This window comes from Anser anser (assembly GCF_964211835.1).
Source record: "Anser anser genome assembly, chromosome: 1".
Classification (NCBI taxonomy): Eukaryota; Metazoa; Chordata; class Aves; order Anseriformes; family Anatidae; genus Anser; species Anser anser.
The window spans coordinates 168332633-168354475 of record NC_139720.1 but is presented as its reverse complement, the minus strand read 5'-3'; the positions used below and the strand labels follow the sequence as shown (position 1 = coordinate 168354475).

The following is a 21843-nucleotide window of genomic DNA, read 5'->3' as shown; positions in this document are numbered from 1 at the left end:
TCACAATGGTCCTTTATGGTTTTAATATATTTACTGTAAATTTGTCAGCTGCTGCTGAGAGTCATTTTTAATACTTCTGTGGTCTTTCTTCTAATAGTAACAATTTGAATGGTTTAACATAGTCCTACTGCTTCCACGGATACTAAAGGGATCCTGAGTGTTAATGGCAATACTGCCACTGGCCTGCTATTTTAGAAGAATAGGTGAAAAACTTAGGAAGTTGCATACCTCACCACGGTAAGCTTCCCTTTTCCTTTGCATTCCTTTTACGTTAGGCATGGAACAGTAAAGAAACCCTGGGTTCTGCTACAGTGGTTACTTGATTCATTTTAAATCCTGAGTAGCACAACATAGCTTTCCCAAATCACCAAAGAAGTGTGTTACAGTTTTTGTAGCTGTAGACAAGATTGATAACTCTTGCTATTCTCAACTATTCCTTCCATGAGATGTTACTTCAGTCCCCTTCTGCCTCACTTTCCAACAGTCTGTCTATTGAAGGAGTCAGTTACTTTATGTTCTTATTACAAAGTTCAGTGGGTGTGAATAACCTCTAGTTTATCTGGTGATAAACTTCAGATTTGGACCATGTCTTTGCTTATTTTCAATGTTCTTTTGTCATCTCATTCAAATTCAACACATTCTTGATTATTGCTTCTGTAGATTTGATCAGTTAAAGGACAGTATAATAAACAGTGGACATCTTTGCAGTTGCCTTTCTAGGTATGTTACTTCAAGTTTAAGTGGGCTAAGTATGTTCTTTTTTAATGTTTATGTAGTCGTCATCGTCCTCGCTGTCTTCACCACCATCCTCATCGCAGCCTCAGGTTAGCCACAGCAGAACGAAGGCTTCACCATTGTGTCACTCTGCATCCCTCTCCTGGGCTAAACGTAATCATGTAGGTCCTGCAAAAGCTACCAGTCCGTCAATCCGTCTTCGTCGTTGGCGGCCCTTGATACGCCTTCCATCTGTTGGGCTTCATTCTGTTGTAAGTGTAGTCCATCTTCAGTCTTTTCTTACTCTGACACAAATGGCTTTTTGCCATGTAACTTCAGTCTTCAAGGCATCATTTTTTTGGTTGTTGTTGGGATCCGTTCTCAACCATTCTTAGGATTTCGTTCTTCCTTTTTTTTTTTTTTCTTTCCCCCATATCAGACAGCAAAAGTACATCACTCCATGCTTTGCTGTCCAGGTATTTTTGATTCAGTACACGTGCCAAATCATTTTCAAAGCATAGACGAAGCTTGCCCTTCATGAATTGACACGTTTTCTTTTTCTTTTTCTTTTTTTTTGGTCATAGGCTCCACATCCAGCCTCTTCTTTTCACCTCATCTTTCATGATCTTTCGTTTGGATGTGCTAAACCAAGGGGCTTCTAATTTCTTGTCAAATGGTATTATTTCTTCTGTTTGAGACCTGGTTTATGTTCTCATATCCTAAACCTAGTCTCCTTTTCTTTCATTCTAAGTCTCGCCTAATGGTCCCTGAGTGTTTCAATAAGATGAAGTGTTCCTTGTAATTCCAAGGTGTTCATGTACTTTCTCACTTGACATCTGTTTCTTTATCCGTTTTCTAGACAGGCCTTCTGGTTGAAGGGGAAGACATTCTAGTGCATAAAAGCTTGTCATCAAATATACTTAAACCTTTTTTTCGCTAATTTTTTTTTTCTTACTGACCTACAGGGCACAAATACATCTTCAAAATGTAGAAAATATTACATGCACAGAATAGCCAGTATTTCTAAACTGTGCTGTGACCACTACCAGAAACACTAAGCTGAAAGAGTGATGTAGTAATTTTTCATCCTGTTTTTAAGGAGTGATGTTTTCAGTTTGTGCACATGCGCCTGTACACACACAAATCTTGACGTGTAGAAGTGAATGGCCTTAAAAGCATAACAGGGAGTGGCTTTGCTTTAAGCATTTTTTGGTAACAGTCGCATTTTCTCTGTTACTAGAAGTTCTTAATTGAAGTATATGTTGTGTTTGTCGCTTTTAACTGATGTGAATCAAGTATTCTGACTGTCGACCAAATTTCCTATTTCATACAGATCTGTCTTTCCAGATGTTGAAATCATTCTTAATATATTATTACTATTAAAAACTAGTGTCGAAAAGCTTCTATTTCCTCACAGCTCTTATATTTTTATGCTGATAAATATGTCGAAAAGTGTAAGGAGTCAAGGAAAGGGTCTCGTCGTATGAATTGCTGTTATTAAGTATCTAGCTCTCTTGCAATCCAATAACCACAGAACTTTCTTGATGTTATTATCATTTGGAGCTAGTTAAGTACCTTAGGATTTGAAGAAGCACAGAGTTAAGTTCTTCCTAGCTCATGCTTAATACCACATAGTATTTCTCCCAGTAACAGTGGCAAACGTGATATTTTACCTGGGGTTTTTTTTTGTTTGCTTAGCAAAACTCTGAAAATTCTGTCCGATTCCTGTAATTAGAAAACGTGCTCTTATGTGAACTTCATGTGTATATATAAACTTGATATTAACAAAAGACCGAGTGAGGAAGACTCAAGCCTGCCTAGAATAAAAGCATTTATTGACTGTGAGTTCCTTTTTGCACTAAATAAGCCATGACATATCCAAGGATGGAAGTTAAAGTGTAGTCTGTTGTGGTTATGCTAGAAAACCACTATTTGGCTAGTTGAGAATCTTAATTACTTCAAAAGATTTCTAAAAGCAACTCCTCATCCATTAGCAGTGAGCATTTGTTTTGATAATGCACAAACTGTAATTTCATTCAGAAAAATCAGTGCCCTTTGACAACACTATCTGGCAAAACAGAAGCTACTAGTTTGAAGTTATCACTCATTAACTCCACTTAGATCCTGACTCTGTCCATCTGGCAGATTAAAATTGTAAGCCCTACATGGGAAGATTTATCACTGAATACAGTATACAGTGTGATATATATTGTTAACTACACCCGTCTTTTCACTTTTGTGTGACATACCTTTCCAAGAAGATTCAAAAGCATATAAACAGACAGCATGTTGGGCATTAGTACAGCATTGTATGCAACTGTTCTAATACTAGTTTTATTAAAAAATGACAAATATGGGGGGTGTTCCTGTATATTGTGTTTAAAATAAAGCTGAACCTCCTTGTATTTTAAGAACATTTCTCGTACTAAACACTAACAGACAGGAAATAGATTGTTTCAAAATAAAGAGCGAAGATCGATGGTGAGAGACTGTCTTTCTCCTCCTTAAATAAAATGACTCTCCATACTTGAAATATTTCTTTGACTTTTTAGGTAAAGTCTCCAGATGACTGAGGAACCCATATTATAGAAAAATATTGAAAACACAATCCTGAAGTGTTCTGTGCAAACACCATAAATTGCAGTAGATGTCATGAATTTTTAAGCTATAATTAATAACGTGCCTTATTAGTAATGTTGACTTTTTCTCAACCTTTGTAATGATCTCTTGCTCTTTCAATTAATCTATTCTTGTAGTTTTTTTGCCTCTGCTTGCTTTGAGATCATTTTGCAGCTTTTTATGTCACTCTAATCTTTTAGTTCTTTTTTCTTTCTTGCACTTCTCAAATAAGAAAACTTGCTTTGTTTTTTCTCCTCGGTTACTCAACCTTTGATTTCTGTGTCAGACTAAAGTTCCTTTTTCTTAAAAATAAAAAATACCTCTTGAGAACTGCGTACTGCTGAATAATCCCTCTCGCTTACCTATTTACAGGTAGATTTGTGTTTTTATAAGCATTCTGTATCCAGATACTCCATCATTGATGGAGCCCATCTCTGAATTTCACATTCTTGCTTGACATCCTCTTGTTCAAAATCAGTTGCTGCTGTCCTACAGGTGCTGCTGTTGTGCAGCTTGGAATTTTACATAACCTGATACTTGCATGTTTTAACCACAGTTAGGACATAAAATTAATAAGCTTTAGACAGACAGCATGGTAGAAAAATACATCAGACAGTGCTTAGCAAGGGAACTTCTTGTCCATTTTTGGGTCAACACTTGACACAATCGCTTTGCATTTTTCTTTTCATCTGGACAAGGGATACCTTGATCTGAAGTAAGCTGTGCATGTTCAGCCGTGAAGCTTCAGAGCATCTCAAATTCAGTAAACTTACTGCAGTATATTGAGCATGAATAGAGATGTGACTGGTCTCTGAGAATGAGTCAGAAATAATCTTGCTGAAACTCGTGATCATCATTCCAGTGGTCATTGTTTTAATTACAGTGTTTTAACAGGATTCAAATGCCTGTCACAGGCATACAGAGTAAGTTTGCCTAAGGGTAGTGTAAGTATGTCCCATGCTTCAAAATGGAAATTGTAGACGCCTGATCTACCCAATAGCAGAGGCATCACTTTTTCCCTTTTACTTCAAAACTTATTGAATCCAAGCCATACCTATTGTTCTTTTGTGCAAACATCACTTCAATTAGTTTTTCCTTTGTCTTCTCATAACTTCTTGTGAGTGCAATTGTACATTTAAACCGCTAACAGACTTTCTTTTCTTAGAATTACTAGTCACTCTTGTCATAATCTTCGTTTGATGCATCTGCAACTTTGTTCCTTAAGGTTATGCAAAATTGTCTTTTCCATATCAGTCTTTACCTCCTTCTATAATTTGACAGATTTCTGATATCATTTTCTTGACTTAACACAAGTGGTGTTTTTTATTTTTGGTTTGTAACTTTTGTTTGTGGCTTTTTTTTTTTTTAGTCACTGCCTGTAACACAAAGCATTTTGCTGAACTGGTTTGTGGGGCCTCTTACCTCACTGCATTTTCCCAAGAGCTAGTGTAAGGAAATAATAAAATACAAGATTCAGTTAGAAGCAGCTGCCTGAAATCTGTCATTGATGTATCTGTCAGTGATGATCTGTCAATGAAATCTGTCAGTGATGTATCACTGAATCTGGTTTTATATCGTTTTTTATATATAAATAAATTTTAAGCAGAATGAGATGAGGAGTTACTCAATATGGCCGTAATAGCAAGATAGAGATACATATCCTTTTTCCCAATGTTGTGTTTGCTCCTGAAGCGCAGCTTTGGAGAAAAGAAACTAGGGGATTTGATCAAGTTTTGTACTAAATTACCAACATATGAAGATCAAAAGATTTCAAATGGATGGAAGTTGAATGCTGCCTCCTAGATGATGATAATGGTTTAAGTGCATTAGCAAGATAGACTGTGTAGGAGATGAAGTTTATTAGACCAGCTGATATGGTTGGGCTAATAGTGACTTAGGATTGTACCTTTGAGTTTCTGAAGGTTAGTGCAACAAGAAGAAAGAAGAATGTTGTAGTTTGTGAGCAAAGGGCAGCCTGCAATTCTGAAAGGTGAAATCAAAGAACTTCTTAGTACAAGAGGGAATAGGAAGGTGTTACCATTTGCACGGTAAAAGCCTTGGGAAGTGCTGTTTTCGCTGGCTGTCACTTCCGTGAACCTTGGAACACCTTTAATAGCAAAAAGCTGTTTTGTTATATAGGGGATGAGAGCAGTTGGAAGACACCAGAGAAAATAGCTGCTAAATGTGAAATGATGAGAATAAAGGATACTGAAAGGTTGGAAAGTTGCCTGTTGAGCACATGTGCTAAAGTTTGTGAACTCTATGACAGTGGATGTCCACAAAGTTACGCTATATTATTATCATTAAGAGTTACCTCAGTACCTTCAGAACAAATTATATGTTCTTAGAATCATCACTTTGAGTGCTAAACTTTTTGTATTTTTTTTTCTATTCAAATCCACTTCAAATCTGCTGGTCATTATTTTTCAGATTTTCTTTTAAAGAGAAATTGGAAAAGTTGTGTCCACTGACATATACCACCAAAACTTCTTTCTTATAGTAAGGCTGAAGCAATAACATAAGCTTCTGTAAGCTACCCAAGATACTGATATTTGTATTCTTTCTGTCTCTTCTGGATGGGAAAGAAAGAAATTCTTTTATTCACTGAGTGCTACAGCTGTTCTGAAGACTTGAAAAATGAATCTTGAATCCCAGAGGTCAGTTCTGAATCCTAGCTAGACAATGATCTTGTTTGGATTTTTAGGTCTTTCTCATTCCTTTGTCGTTCTTCAGAATGATCGTTCAAATCTGCTGTCTCCTGCACACTGAGAGGGCTTCCTAAGTGGAAAACCAAAGGAACAGATATTCCCAGCACTTGACTGATGTTGATGTTACAGTTCTCTTTGAGAAGAAGAGTAATAAAGAGAAAATCCTGTAATTGCTATTAAAATACTACCTATTAATGAACATGCAAACGGACTTCTTAGAGCTATGTTCTCTTTTTCTGTTAAGCATTCCTGCAGACTGTTTATTAAAAGCTGAAACCTTGACCAAAGGTGTAGCTTTTTGTAGAAACCACAAGACATCTCCCTGAAGCTGATATTCCCTCTTCTTTCCCTCCCTTTGATATTTAAAATCATCTGGTCCAAGTGTTAGAATTGCTGGAGCTTCCCAGTGAAGTAGAAATTGGCCTGAAAAGGCAGCTTTTTGCGTGTGCGTGCACACGCATGCATGCACACACATGCAAATTGTTGTCTTTTCTTCTTCCCAGCATGTGTGGGAATATTCTGAATTAGATTCATCACACTGGGAAACTTTAATCCAGTTACTTGTTTGCCGAAGTCATAAGCAACATAAAGCTTTAGGTTGTCTTGACTCTTCAGATGCTATTGTTTCTCTGTGTTTATACAAAAGTATAAAAGAAATGCTTGAAATCTTAACGTTTCAAGAAATGGGATAGATCTATTTCATAGTAAATTTATTACTATCCTAGATCAGATGAAAAGAAATCACAAGGGAAGGAAATGGTCTACATTAGAGCTGATGATAGAAGCTTCAATAATGGCGTAGAACTTTCATCCTCTCTATGAGTTTGCTCAATTTTTTTCTGTGACAGCTCAGAATTTCAAATGCAGACACAACATTTCTCGAGGATTGTGGCAATAGCACTTAATGAAAGTATGATAATTAGATTAGGCACATACAAAATCCTAGCAGCATTCTATAACTGTCTTCAAATAAATTCTAAGAAAAGTTGATCATGCTGCTTTGATGGCCTCCCTATCCATCTTCTACCTGTATGTAGACTTCGCATTCCAAGCACGTCAAGTGTCTCTCTATAGAACAGGTCCTTACTAGAAGCTAGTTTAAGAAAATAAATAAATAAAGCCTCAAAGTGGTCAAAGGGGCAAATGTATTTTGTTCTAAATATGAACAAAACCAAATCTTGAAAATCGGAAAATAGAAATAGAATTGTGATACCGTGAGCTCTTCTAGTTAATGTAGATTTGAGCCCAATTAGTTTTAGTTTGAGAGCTTTTAAATGCCAACCCATTTCTTTCATAAAGTGAGACTACCTGATAGTAGTCTTTCCCCTTACCCTGAAATTCCTTGAGTTCAGATTTCCCAGTTGGTAGCTTTCATTGAAAAGTCAACAGCTGTGAAGCCATACTGCTGCACTGGGATTAGGTGGCAATGTAGCACCATGGTTTACATGCCTCTGAACAGTTGACTGATTGATGGCACCTATTCCTATTGGTTGTCAGTCACTGTCCTGTGTGGTTTTGGGGAAGTTACTGAAGCTTGTGATCTTGGGAAGTTTACAACTGGGGTTGCCAAATTCTGAGGGTGCTTCTTTTTCTAAGCTGCGGCACTGTTAGCGCGTTCATTAAAACAAAATTCTCAAAGATAATTCACATACACCATAAGGAAAAAACATTCTTTGGAGTTCTGGTGGAAAGATCCTCTTGTCCCTTTCATATCATCTTCATCTGCAGCTGCAGGAATGCCCTTTTTGCATTTAAGGCCTTCCGAAACAAAGGTGAAACAGGGTATTGGTGTCTTTCAGTCTTTAACTGTCACAGAGAGGAATCAAATGAGGACTGGGGGAGGTTGTTTATGGTTTGTTTTTTTGTTGTTGTTGTTTTCTTTTTGAACTTCATATATAGAATTTCCATAAGCTGTTGGCAGTTCCTCTGTAATGTGGTTTTTGGTGTTCTTGATCTGTTGAAGGACTTATGGTTCCTTCTCCTTCACTCTGTTGGTTTGATTTGCTGTTTTTTCATCTTTTAAAGTCTTTCTTCATGATCATCAGAAAGAAGGAAAATTTTAACCCAGTCTTGATAACATGATGTAAATGTAAGGTTCTACACAATTCATTTTTTGCTGTAATCTGTTTCTGCTAAATTCTTAGATTTTTAATGCTTTAAGAAATTCACATAAGGCTAGGAGCAAGGATGGAGGAGAAATATATTAAATATATTTTCACCTAAGTCGGATTCTTGATAGTCTCTTTAAGACAAACTGAGGTTCTTTTTCCCATTCCATCAAGCAGTATCTTATTACTTGTGGATCAGGGCCCAGGTGCAGACTGGACAGATTCATGAGGAAAGAAGAGCATCAGTTGTTACTGAACATAACAGTGATGATGCAGCTTTTGGCATGGAAATTCAAAAAACGTTTCTTAGTGGACATGGTGCTGGGAGTGCATGCTGGTAGAGTAGAACAATGTGCATGCCCTGTTTTCTTCTCCTGAAAAAGCCTTTGCTGGCTGCAGTTGGCAACATGGTACTGTGCTAGATAGATCTTTACCGACTAACCATTTTTTTATGTCATGTCACTTGATGCTGTCACTGCACTTCAGTCCTTTCTTGATATGCAGTGGTGATGCCTGTGATGCTACCTCAGAATTGCAGAAGTCTCTGAGACAGGAGTCTCTGAAATGAATGGAGCTCTATGCACCTCGCAGTTTTCCTTCCTTGCCAATTAGGAGATGTGTGAACTATATCCTGGGAGTTGTTTCTTTCCTCTGCCTGTGAGGAGAAGACAGGTTAACTACTATAAATGACGTACCAGAAAAATTACTTTGACCAAGTGAATGTTTTTGGTTTTAAAATACTGTAGGTTCACACTTCAGTCCTACATCACTTTGTGACGGGAGGTGGGTTAGTGAAGGAGTTGCTATTTATATCAATATCTGATTTTTAATGCTGGTGTATTTGAATTGATACTACTACTAATTCAGTAATGAAAAACAAAGTTGTTATATAGAACTAAAACTGAAAATGCTTCCAGGAGCTTGAATGAGATGATTCTTACTGATGTGTATGTATTTTCAGGAAGCTTCTTTATGTTTAAAAATGTTTTGCAGTGTGGCTTCTGCCATTCTGCATAGATCCAGAATGTGCTTCTCACTTGCTATCTCTTGGCCAGGTGTCTTGCGTATTATGATATATTCTCGTTAATCGTACTGTGATGAGTCTTAATGAATGCAATATGGTTTTTGTTTGTTTTGCAGGCACCAAGTATAGATGAAAAAGTAGATCTTCACTTTATTGCATTAGTTAACGTAGGTGGTCATCTCTATGAATTGGGTAAGGACGCTTTTTATCTCTTCTCTCCATTTGTTCAAAAGAAATACAACTAGTAATCTCATTAACTATCAGAGTTTGAGACTAGATGATTTGATTTAATGTAGGATTTAAGTTCTTTTCAAATGCATCGTCGGGTTTAAGGGGTGGCAGGGTTTCTGTCAAACGATTGCAGCAATTTTCCCATTGCTTTTTTGGATTGACCTTTCCTCAACTCTCTTCTACTAAGATAAAATCGAACATAATACTTGACTGTCTCTGAATTTCCTCTATTATTTGCAGAGACAGGAAGCATGAAAGAAGTGACGAACACTTATACTTTCAGAGAGGAAAGCACTTATATTTGTGTCCCTGACTTGCTTAATAAATGAACTGTATGCAACTTTGCAAGTGTTAGTTATATTATTAAATAGCATGATACAGTTAAAGTAGAAATTACATATTCAGAATACTAGCCAGATACTAATGCTCTGCAACTCATTTGTTAGAGGCTGGTTAGTTTTTAATCTGTCTTAATTTAGTGCTCACTAGACAGTTAACTTCCAAACAGTATCTCTGTTTTCTGAATTACTTACAGCTATTTTCCTCCCCTCTTCAGACTGTGTAGCAGCAGGTTCTGCTCAAATATTCTCTAATGACTCAAATCTGAAGCATGTTGCTGGGCAACCATATTTTGCTGCAGGCCTTTTAAAAAAACTATCAAGTAGTTACGGATTTAAAAATTGGAAGTTAACGGTCTTTCCTAACCTAATTTTTCCAGTATTTTATGGTGAGAACATTTGCTGCTACTTTTGAAAATCCGCATGTAATTAAGCAATGCCCTTAACAGGTGACAACTAATCATAACCTGGGACATAAGCAGTATGTTAGATGTTTATATTAAAGTGAATCTAAGGGTTAATATCAGTGGCCATCCACGAACAGTAGGCATTAAATTCTGTATTTTCATGATGCTGTAGGTCTGTCAGTGAACTAGATCAAATAGCATGGAAATAGCATCCAAATACTGTAGGATGTAATCTAAATATTTTCTGACTCTAAATTTCAAAGCATGATGAATGGCTTCCTGTTTTTTTTCAGTTGTGTGCAACTATTTCCATGCTACCTCTTCATTGTTCATTAATTTGCTCTACTTAAAGAGCACGCTACGAATTACGATTATCATTTTAAAGCCCACTTTAATTTCTTGCTTCAATTAAAAAAAAAAAGGCATCTAGCTCAACTGTATAGTGGAATGCTAATATTATTTCCTTTGTTCTTAAAATAACTCCTCTCTGGACTAGTGGAAGAAAGCAAAAAATACTTAAAAGTAGGAAATGGGAGAAGGTTTTTGGTTCGTTCACTGGCTTTAGTCACTGTGGCCTGCATGTGGGCTTTGGCAGGCAGAAAATGCTGGGGAGTCACATGAATATTCTGTAGTAAAAACATAAGCACTGAAGACATTATTTATAGGCAGATGAATTTAAAATACAGTTCTGCCAAGTTGTATGTAAAAAAAAAAAAAAAAAAAATCTAATCAAACCTATTTTGCAACAGAACTGAATGCTCAGTATTGTTTCCTGGCATGTTCTGACAAATTTGTGTTATTATATCTTCAGTCACTGTTCTAATATGAACAAGAGGCTGTTCATGGTTGTAAATACAAAAGCATTTTAACATAGAATCTATTTTCAGTTATGGAAAATGTATATTGGAAGTAGTGTTGATTTCAGTGGAATCTGTGGGGAGGGAAGCCTTTAAAAAGGACAGAACCAAAAGGGAATTTGGTCTAGCAAATACTTAAGATATGCTGACATATGTTCTCATATTGTTATACATCTCATATAAATAACGTCAAACTTATTTCTATAAATAGAATTATTTAAAAATACTGGGAGTTACAGCATTATTATATTGCAAATGGGGAAAAAATGTAGTTATAGCAACCCCTTTTTTTTTTTTTTTTTTAAGTGTTGTGAAAATACCTAGTACCTAAGCTATTGGGTTTGTTTGTTGTTTAAATGAGAATAACATTTCAGTTATGCTCTTCCAACTAGTGGGTTTGGTCTGTCATGGAGTCCCTGATGACAGTTGTCAAACACCACAGATGTCTGAGTAAATCCAGTAAGTGTAGTTGAAATTGTTCTTCTCCCCTTGAAAAACAGAAGTACTGTACCAGCACTAAAAAGTTGAAAAGTTGCAACTCATAGCCTTATAGCCTTATTTTTTCAAATAAAAGATAATTCATCACTTTGATTGGATATTTTTACTGCAGAAGGATGTACCTAATGATGCCTGTTGAAGCAGTCAACAGTAGAGAAGAAACTAGGGAATAGCTAGCTGCATATTATAGTTCGTGTGATACTTCTATCAAAAAGAAAGTAGCATTTTTGTAAATAGAGGTAAAAAAATGAAGCTGTTGAATTGTTTCTTCTAGCAAAAAAATGAAGCATTTCTATTTTAATTTTATAAATGCATTGATCAATCCTGCTTTCTGTTTCCACAGATGGACGCAAGCCATTTCCAATAAACCATGGAGAAACTAGTGATGATTCTTTCCTAGAGGTAGGAATAGAAAATATTCTTAAATGGTGTCATACAAAATTCAATCTTGCTATATTTATGGCTGGATGAGCGAGTGGGTTTGAGAGACAAAATTATGTTTATTCAGTTTTAAAGTAAGTATTTCAGAATGCTCATGTTGTGATGGGTGTTGAGAGAATACCATAATGCAAAAACGGGGAATGTCAGAAGGGCTGACTGTAACAGATCAGACTGACTTTTTTCTCTGCTGGGATTTTCATATGCCAGTGCTTTTTTGAAATTGTACATGAGATGAAATGATTAAATTGAAAATATCTCATTTTCTTTCATTCGGTTTAGTTAGTTTGATAGGCACCAAGTTAGACAGAAGTTGATCTGCTTTCCAACACTTACAATTTCTGCCCTTTCTTCCTTGCTAATAATCATTCTTGTCTGGATTCATGGTTTCTTTTGGATGTGTCTTTGTGTTGGGAGCTGCTTAGCTGAGAAGTGAATCTGAAAGGAATACAGTTAACTGGCGGGATAAACTGCCATCCCCAAAGAAGGATAATAAGTTGAAGCTGAGAGAAGGCAATGTGTACATCTGACTCGTACGGTATCCAGACTGGATTAGCTTTACAAAAGAAGGAAACCAGAGAAACTGAAAAACAAACAAACAAAACCTTCTATGGTTTAGTACTGTTGACTAATCTCTGTAAAGTGTGCATACAATTTGTGCTTGTTTGGGCCGGGGAAGAAGTTGGATAAAGCTTTTTCTTTTTATTTTAAGGCCTTTTTTTTTTTTTTCTGATAACATGTGGTCTCCATATTGCACCCCAAAGCCAGTTAAAGGAATTATAAATAATCTTTCACTTACCCCGCACATCTTATGTTCATCTTGAGACAAAGGAAAAAAATCAGAGTAGAGCAATACTAGTAAAGGCAAGCTTGGGAGATGCGTTTGGAAAGTCAGACAAGTAACACATCTGTTGCACAAACTAATATTCAGTCACAAAAAATCAGTGTTGTTCTGGTTCTGCACAAAACCTTTGGTCTCTTATGCTGCCCATATGACTGCCGTAAATAATCCTGAATAGTGGTAACTCAGATCAGAAATATAGTTTATATAGACTTGTTAGACTATTTAGTAATCCTTTTTGGAAAAGTCCATTTATTCATATGTCAGTTGCTTTTTTTTGAATAAGTATGATTTATAATTGTGGTGGTCTCGTTTGTTTGTTTTTCCCTAGGATGCAATAGAGGTTTGCAAGAAATTCATGGAACGTGACCCAGAAGAATTAAGATTTAATGCAATCGCACTGTCTGCAGCTTAAAACTTTTCCAGTTGGGCTAATCTACTGCAATGTATTGTAACAATAAAACTGTTGCCATATGTTAATAGTACAAATTTTGATACTTCCCTAACATCTTGATTAATTGTAGTATATGTGGAATAAACTTTGCATTTGTCCTTGCTATATCTTAGTGCTTGTTCCTGAAGCAACTTCGTGTATGTATATACACGCATGCATTTTGTGCAAGACTTGTGTGTGGTGGGGTTTTCTCCTTCCACGCCCTTAAAAGTTTTGGGATTTACTACCTGTGATACTTCATTGTAATAACGATGAGCTAGCTCAAAGCAGGACTATCATTCATATCATTTGCTTATAACATTTTGAGTGGAGTTGGTGATAATGGGCAAAAACTTGAAATACGAGGTTATCTGCATCTTTTAATGAAATGATACAAGAATATTATAAGAACTTTTGCAGGTGACTCAAGACAATTTTCACTGAATTATTTATAAATAAATATATGGAAGAAAAAAAGCCAGAAGAATGACTGTTTCTTCTTACTATTTTGCATTTCTTATCTTTACATTTTGAATAAAAACTAATTTTGTTTTTCAAGCCTAATAATGTTAATAAATTATCAAAAAGATGTAGTTAAACCAGTGTATGCTATTTGTATATGTGGAAAAACGTGATTTTTTTTCACCCCCAAAAAGCTACAACAGTAACTAACGGTAGTTGAACTGCTAGGACTGCAGAGGGAACACCCAGGTGAATACAGCCATATGAAGCATCTCAGCTAACTGAAATAAATGATAGAAAACATACTGACTGTTTCAATGAAGTTTTTTACAAGGAGAACACAAATAGTCTATAGATTTTAAGATAGCCATGATGGCCATATGCTTTTTTTTTCCCTGTAGGAATATCTTATAAATTTGTCAGGTGGCACTACTGAATGCTATGTGATATCCTTTCCCTGTGCCATCTCTCCCATGCCACCCACGGGATCTTAAGATACTGATGACCAATTTTTCCACTTGAATTAGTAGCAACTTTTTTTTTTTTTTTTGGCTGAGCAATTTTGTGCTTTAGGATTCTCATGAAGGTGGGTTTTGTGTAATGGGCATATTTTTGACATTTCAGAAAAGCATTTATTTATTGCTTTGAAGTGAAATGTTTCAGTTTTGCTTCCAGTTAAGACTGCTGCCAAAGGAAATTGAACCCTCAGTGTCCCAGAGGGTGCTTTAATTCTTTATTAATTGTCATTGCAGGAAAAAGGAATGGGATTATGCCAGAAGTAATCTGGCAGAATTTTCCTTCTTTAGTGAAAAGAAAGAGGCCTGGGAGTCTGCTTTATCACTTAAGAGCATCTTTTGCACTCTAAAGAAGTCAGATTGTTTGTCTACAAATGTCACCTGGAGAATCCACTAACAACAAGAGTCTGTTTTCTATAAGTCAGCTGGCTGGAAAAGTGAGAAGGAAGAACAATACTAATGAGCTTCCCTTTGGGGTATTGTTTTCACCCCAACAAAATGCAGTGTCTTTAAGACTTGTATTTATGTTGCTAGGGACATTACTGAAGCCCTGAAACTTGTTTTTAAATAACAGTCAAAGGGGCTTAACTCAAAGTTAAGCAGAAAAACTGCATTGTTTTCCTACTAATACCAGGAAATCTAATAAAGGTTGTCACAAGATAATTGGGGTAGAGCATATTTTATGTTAAATGTCACTCAGAGGATTGCAGTTAAGCAACTAAACTATAGTTAATATAGATAAGGCACTTTCAGAGTAGGGAAAGAAGAGGAAGTGCAGTTGAAAGATACATCAGTTATCTGGGAAAATATTTACACCATATGCTCTTCAATGTTCAGATGTTGGTATTTTTAAGTAATAAATAGGGATGTGCAATTACTGCAAAATAACTTCATAACTGGAATTTTAATTGAGTATTAGGACTGATTAAGTGAACTTCTGACAAAGGAAACGTCAAATGACAGGGTTAGAATAGTAAAATGGAGGTGGGATTTTTCATGGGCACACTGGAAAAATACATCTCAAATATCAAGTAAGCTTATAAATAAGAACTCTGGGTATATTAGCAGTACAGATTTGCTCAGTTTTTTTTCTCTATGTAATCTTCAAATCAGTTGTCCTGCAGAGTAAGCTTCCCTTCTATTTTGGTTTAATTTCGGTGTTAATTTGGGGTTTATTAATATGTAACACGGTACTTTCTCATGAACATTCCGTTTAGAAGGGTTCTTAAAAGTGTGTTGACAAGGGAAGAACAGTGCACCGACGCAGGAGGTGTTGCGACCTGCAAGATGTTGGAGTATCTCTGGCACTGGAAGAACCTGGATAGGTTGGATACCAGGAGTGAGGTGCCAACACGGAGCTGTCATGTGTTGTCCAGCCGGCTTCTCACCAAGGGCACAAAAGCACCGCAGAGCCACTTGTTGTTTTTGGTTCTGCGCTGCCCGTGCAGGCGTTGCCTCACCTGTACAACCTCTGCTCATTACCTAAGGCTCCGTGGGAAAATGCTGCTCTGTTTCCAAACTTGTGCAGCCCTGCCAGAGCCTCGCCACCTTCACGTATAGCATGGTTTGGCTGCAGGCGTTCAGTGCTAGTGACTGCCAGGAAATCCCTCTTGGGCTGTGGCAGCCCGGGCTGGCCACGCACATCACCGTATGGAAATCGTGCGTGTAGGAGTGAAGGGATGATGCACACTCAGCGCTTCTGTAATTTTACCTGAGTGGAGCTGGGCTGCTATTAAGCACTCGGGATTGTTCAAGCTCTTTTAAGTATATTGGTGTGCGCTTTCCCATGATACTGCGAGCATTTTGTTGAGAAACCAAGAATGCAAGAACCAGAGCAATGCGTTTTTCCCTTCAGTCATGGCTGCATCATCAAGTTTTTAAACTACGTGAGAAGGAAAAAACCTCTTCTGTCATTGAAATGCAAGATACAGAAGAAAAACAAACAAAGAAAGCAAGCCCACAGCCCATATTTAAAAAATAAATATGGAGTTTCCTCGAGAGGGGATGAAATGTGCCTTGATGGAAAATATTATTGTACCAAATACTTGTAGAACACTCTACGAAAAGGAAGTGACAAACTGTTGCTTCACTTATCCCTGGGAGCACAGACATGGCAAGGCTTCGTTTTTGCCGAGTAGAGTGATGTTTGCTACTTTCGACACCAATAATTAGCAATCGTGCCTGGTATATGTAATTTTTTTCTGATCTAAGAGTCTGGTAGCTTGTTAGCTCAAAGGTGTATTAAACTACAGCTGTTTGTGCGTACAGAGAAAATTTATATGTGACAAGTTAAAATTCACTTTGAGAAAAAAATGGTGCATTTGGAGCTTTTGTTTCTCAGTGAGTAACTGCTGTTTGAAAGCTGCTGTGGTCTCTGCAGCTTACTAAAAGGAGGCCCTTGTCAAATTTACTTGAGATTTTTGATCTGTCAAACAATCATAGGAAAAATGATTTCATTAGTCATTAAGTGCAATAAAACAACCAGAAATAATTGAAGCTTTTTAAAGCATGACCTTTTCAAACACGTTTCATGGAATTTATTCTCAAATTAAATTGTTGATAGTATTCATAGTTGGTTTCTTCTATCGAAGGGTGAGCATCTTATTTTTACGTAAAGTAAAAAGGCTTGGAAACACTGCATGAGTTCTCCAGAAAGAAATTAGCGATGACAACTAATGAAAACTGACGTCAGCCTACAGCAGCGCATACTTGCTTTGACTTTTTTTTTTTTTTAATCTTTGCAGTCATGAGCGCTAACGAGTGAGAGTGGGAGGGTTGGTTTCTGATGCTCGGGCTTCCCACTCGAGAGGAACACAGATTCTTGGCTTGCATTCAGTCTTGTGGCTGGCTGATCTGGCTTCAGGCAGGAAAGAGGAGTAGCAAAAGTCTTCAAAATTATAACTTCCATTATAATTTCACTCATTGCTGCCTTTTTATCAGAGATGTCTTAAATCATACCACTGAGAGGAGCTAACGACATCATTTCTGTCTGCTGCGGAACTTATTTCAGCCACTGTCATTGGGTTTTCATGCCTTTGTGTACCGCTAAATCCACATCTCCGTGTACGGCAGACGCTGATGGCTAACAGCTTCTTGGTTGGTATGTTGAGATGATCTCTTAAAGTCTCCACTCCCATCCTAAAAAGGTCTACAAAGCAGAAATGAGATGCACTGCAGAAACGTAAGAAAAACGCTATTAGAAGTTCAAGTAGAAAAAGTTCACCTTCAGTAGAAAGTGACAATGACATTAGGTACCCCTGAACGTGCCAGCAAAGGGCTTTTTGTCCTGATCCCCCTTCAGCTGCTCCGCTGGGTGGCTGATGCCCTCCCACACGCTGTTCAGTCAGCACACCAGCTCTGCCACAACTCCGGGGCCAGGGCAGCCTGGAAGAAACTTCAGCAATGCGTGGTGTGGTGCCACCCCAGCTGGCCTGCGGCTACCGTGGGCCTGGGGAGGAGACAGGGCTCGCTGGGGAGGAGAAAAGGTTCACGGAGGAAGGTCTCCCCAAGCAAGGCCTCCCCAAGGAAAGTGTCTCTAAGGAAGACCTCCCCAGGGAAGGCGTTCAGCTCCAGGCCTGAACGCGGGTCGATGCCAGGTGTCGGGAAGTCCCAAAGCCGTTGGGGATATGGGGGCCAGGGAAAGCAGCAGTGGCTGCCGCGGGGGCTACTGGTGGCACTGGTTCCCGGTAGGGAAGGTGGCACGAGCGGGCCTGGTCTCTCGCAAGGCGAAAGGGGTAGCAGGACAAGGTGGTGGCGGCCCTGAAGGGGCGGCGGGGGGACAAGGTGTCGCCCCTGAAGGGGCAGCCGGGGAACAAGGTGTCGCCCCCGAAGGCGGGCGGTCCCCAGCCGTGCCCGGCAGGCGGCGGGGGCCGCGGTGCGGTTTCTCGGCGAGCGGCTTCCTCGGATTCCTGCGGTCGCCGAGGGGCAGGGGGAGGAGGAAGAGGAGGAGGGAGAAAAGGAGGGAGGAGACGGGGACGGGAGCGTTAAAAGGAGGCAGCTGAATGACAGCGGCCGCTGCCGGCCGAGGACCGAGCGCTGCCCGGCCATGGAGGGCCGAGAGGACGCCGAGTGCGAGGCGGCGTTCGCCGAGGCGCGGAGGTGGCTGGAGGTGAGGCGCTGAAACCCCCTTGGGGTCCCCCTGCTCCGCTCCCGGGGGGGCCGGGGTCCCTGCGGGGTCCCCCTGGAGTCCCGCTCCCCAGCTTCGTTCCTCTGTGAGCAGCCGTGGCTGCTGGTTTCTTAGGGGTCGTTCTGTGCTTTCGGTACCCTCGGCTCCCCCCTCCCCGCGGCTCGATTAAAGGCTGGCACGGCTCCGCTCCTGTAATTAGGGCTCGCAATTTCCTACCGTCTCCTAAATTACTTCTTCAGCGCTCTTGCTCCGAGACGGTTTGAATTAAAGGCGCTCTTCTTCCTGTCTGTGAAGAGTGTAGGAAATAGTAACCTGAAATTAAAGTCATTTACTTCTCTCCTCTTTTCTTTCTTTCTTTTTTTTTTTTGTTTTAACTATTAGTGTCTGACTGTACATAGCTTGTCTTAAATATCTCTATTTCTGCAGTCACCACACTCAATAGAGTAATGCACGGGAAAAGGTAGGAAACAGGCACCTGAGTGCTCGCTGTGAGTCAAGTCGCGGTGGGAGCGGGTAGGCTAGGACAGCAGTGGGGATGCTGCTTGAAGAGGTGTTAGACCCTGTCCGTCCTTTTGGGACAGGCTGTGCTTCTAAAGGTGAACTTCAGCAATCCCTCTGTGTGTGGTTGAACGTCTAAATAACTTCATCGTATTTCTGCGTACCCTCCCACCCATCCGCCTGAGATGAAACCTCGGTGGTCGCAAACACGATTGTAGGAACTTTCAAAACAGTAAATATTCAAAGGAGGGGGTCTGGTACTTTTTACCCTCTTCTTTGCAAGCTTGTGGAGATCTGAGTTCGTGCTTCTTTGTTTCCTCTGTAAAACAATGACATCTAGTGCTTAAATCCTACTGAGGGAAGGCAGGGAGTTTTGAACTGACAGCACTGTAGGTAAGGGTATCACAAATGATTTTCTCAAGTGTATTTGCTATCTGTGAGTTTGGGTAATTAAAGCAGCCCTGATATCCCCAGGTGTCAATTTTAAGAGATATCCATGAGTTTAGGCTGTTAAAGCACTTTTCTCTTGTATATACATTTCTTGCACTTTTTTTTTTAATTGGCAAAGCTTGTTTTAGAGAGTTCCACGAAGATGATGTTATACCACCTTTGAAAACTTTAATTTAAGAGTTTGGGGATTTTTCTCTTTCTGTATGATGTTGTTTGGCTCTGCCATGCAACAAAAGCATCTCCCTGTCTGCCAGTAGCACGTGGGAGCAATAGCAAAGCTATGTAAGTGTGAGGTCGATGCTATTTGTTCTATAGTGGAAATGTTCAGATTATTCTGCCCCCCTTCTAGGTTATCTGGTTATACTTTCTTTCCAAGATGTGAAAGCTTTTCTCGTTTTGAAGTAACGTTTTAAACTCATGCCTTGAATAAACTTTTATTTTAAACAAAGTAACTTAAAAACCTGAAGGTGTTGATACACAGGATGTTAAAAGTTTTCTAGTGTTGAAGGAAAATGTAAATATTTATTTTCAAATAAAATGAGGCTCTCATTTCAGAGGGTCTGTTGTGTTGCTCTACTTTTTAAATCTAGATAAACTAAATACACAAGGCCAACCATTTCCGTTGTATAAGAGAAGACATTTTTAGAGTAATGAGACATCCCAAGGTTTTGTGAACCTTGGTGCAAAGCAGTGGTATGCATGTGAGTGAGAGTGAAACTTGTAACAATACCTACTCCTAATGATTAAGCCATTGGTTCTGAGGGTGAGGCAGATTCCCAAATATTTATGAACTTCAAGTTCTTACCATTTGGTAAGTTCTTTTTTTTTGGTGCCAGTTTCCTCTAAAGTTAGAGGAAGATGAAAGCATACAACCACTAGCTAGTAGGTATTTAAAATAGCGAGCAAAAATTTCTTTGTGAACCATTGACATTTCCCTTTGCTAATGAAATCAACGTTAGCCTATTGCTGTATTTCAATAAAGAGCTTTTTAGATTTTGAGATTTAAAAAAATAAATAAACAAATCAGAAAACCTGAGCTCAAAGAGTGGTTTTCTTTCTTTTTTTTTTCTTCCTTCCAGGAATGGGTAGCTGTATTTGTCAGGTCTCAGGGAGTGGGAGGGGAAACGAAACAAAGCGGGGGGGGGGGGGAAGGGGGGAGAACACCCCAAAAGTTTTTCCCCATCTATTCGTGAAGCTTTTGTTAAGAGAAACCAACTTGTGCCCTGCTCAGGTCCATGTTCTGCCTGCTCCCAGCTGAAACCTCCATGCTATTAAAATAAAACTGATTAAAAGCAATAACAATAAAAATTGCATTTGATGTCTGGTATTTGTTAAGGAGAGACTTTGTGGTTTGGTTTTGTGTTTGTTTTTTTAGTTCAAGTTCATGTTCAGGCATATTTTATGATGATGTAGACAAGGCAGGTCTGTAGCCTTTACAATGCAAAGTCCCCCAGTCTCTTGTAAAAGAGGTTTTGTGTACTGTGGAGAACTGGCGGGGGGGGGGGGGGGGGGGGGGGGTGTTGCTTGTCTTGATATCCCAAACTCTAATTGGGGATGATTAGTCCCTCTTGGAAAGTTGACTGTCTAGCACACAGGCTCATTTTGGAGAAAGAGTAGTGATTTTCTTGCAAAACACCAAATCTTCTCGGGTGCCCTGTGCTGATGGCTTGTCCAGAGCCCAGCACTGCTCAGTGGTGTTGGGTTTGTGCATTTGGGGCTTTTGGAGTGTTCTGAGCTGTGTGTGTAGCAACTGCTGCTGCTCAAAATCACATCCAGCTTGGCCTTTATTTAGCACCTTAACTGGGCATATGGTGTGTGCTGAGACAGGAATAAAATACAGAAATAACACAGCTTAGAAATAGCTTCTCTAAGGTAGAGCAGTGTTTGCCAGAGCTAGAAATAGCCGGGCTTTTACAACGATTTTACTACATTCTGTTCCATATTATGGCTTCAGAAAGCCAGAGCTATTCCTCAAAACCCAGCATTCCTACCCGGCTATTAACTATCCAAATTGCCCGGTCTGTGTTTCCTGCACTCTTGTTTCAGGAGGTGGGAGGGCAGTCCTACCCCTTCCTCTCCGCAGTCCACCACCAAGTCTGTGTGTGTAAAGAAAGGTGAAATGTGGGCCCTCTACCCACAGACACCCTGGATCGTTTCAGAGTTCAAGAGGGGCTGTTCTCTTGTAAAACCTCTCAGCTTTACGTTTGTGTTTTCTGTCTCTTAAATGAACCCTAATCTTCAGGTAAATGTCTATGGTTTGAAATTGTTTGCTAAAGCAACTTGAAACCTGACCCGTAAAGTCTGTAAATCTTTAGTTAGAGTGCCCTGAGGCAAATAACGCTTGGTTTCTATTTTTTTCTTCCCCTTGCCTCAGAGTAGTCAAATGTACACCATGTACAAATCCTGGCTGGGGGAGAGTGGGAAGTGAGTGAGTGAGTCTTCCCCCAGTGACTGATCTGGCGTTATTGAAGTCAGATGTTCTGAAAGCTGCTCATTTCGCTTGATGCTGTCATCGGGAACACCAGCCTTGGAGTGGCAAGGAAGATCCCATAGTCCTGGGCTGTTTCTCGTGCAGG

The 21843-nt window shown here is 39.1% G+C and overlaps 2 protein-coding genes and 1 long non-coding RNA gene across 15 annotated transcripts in view; 2 read left to right on the top strand and 1 right to left on the bottom strand.

Moving 5' to 3' along the window:
• UCHL3 (ubiquitin C-terminal hydrolase L3) overlaps positions 1-13815 on the top strand; it is a 43423-nt gene extending 29608 nt beyond the window's left edge. For all 3 annotated transcript variants that reach the window (XM_083819911.1, XM_083819912.1, XM_083819913.1), the window contains 3 exons: positions 9290-9365; positions 11848-11906; positions 13115-13815. In XM_083819911.1, the coding sequence (XP_083676037.1) occupies positions 9290-9365; positions 11848-11906; positions 13115-13198 (219 nt within the window). In that variant the 3' untranslated portion in view covers positions 13199-13815. The remainder of the gene's footprint in view (positions 1-9289; positions 9366-11847; positions 11907-13114) is intronic.
• Positions 13816-16021: 2206 nt separating this feature from the next.
• On the bottom strand, positions 16022-18122 carry LOC310892323. The gene is made up of 2 exons (XR_014578051.1): positions 17449-18122; positions 16022-17364 (listed from the first exon to the last, which is right to left on the bottom strand). It is a non-coding gene; the product is annotated as an uncharacterized lncRNA (long non-coding RNA).
• Positions 18123-18143: 21 nt separating this feature from the next.
• Positions 18144-21843, top strand: part of LMO7 (LIM domain 7) — a 129333-nt gene continuing 125633 nt past the window's right edge. For 9 of the 11 annotated variants that reach the window (XM_083819890.1, XM_083819898.1, XM_083819896.1 and 6 more), the window contains exon 1: positions 18145-18301. In XM_083819890.1, the coding sequence (XP_083676016.1) occupies positions 18239-18301 (63 nt within the window). In that variant the 5' untranslated portion in view covers positions 18145-18238. Of the gene's footprint in view, positions 18302-21843 lie in introns of all 11 variants that reach the window. The other 2 variants (XM_083819891.1, XM_083819889.1) reach the window with 1 other exon arrangement.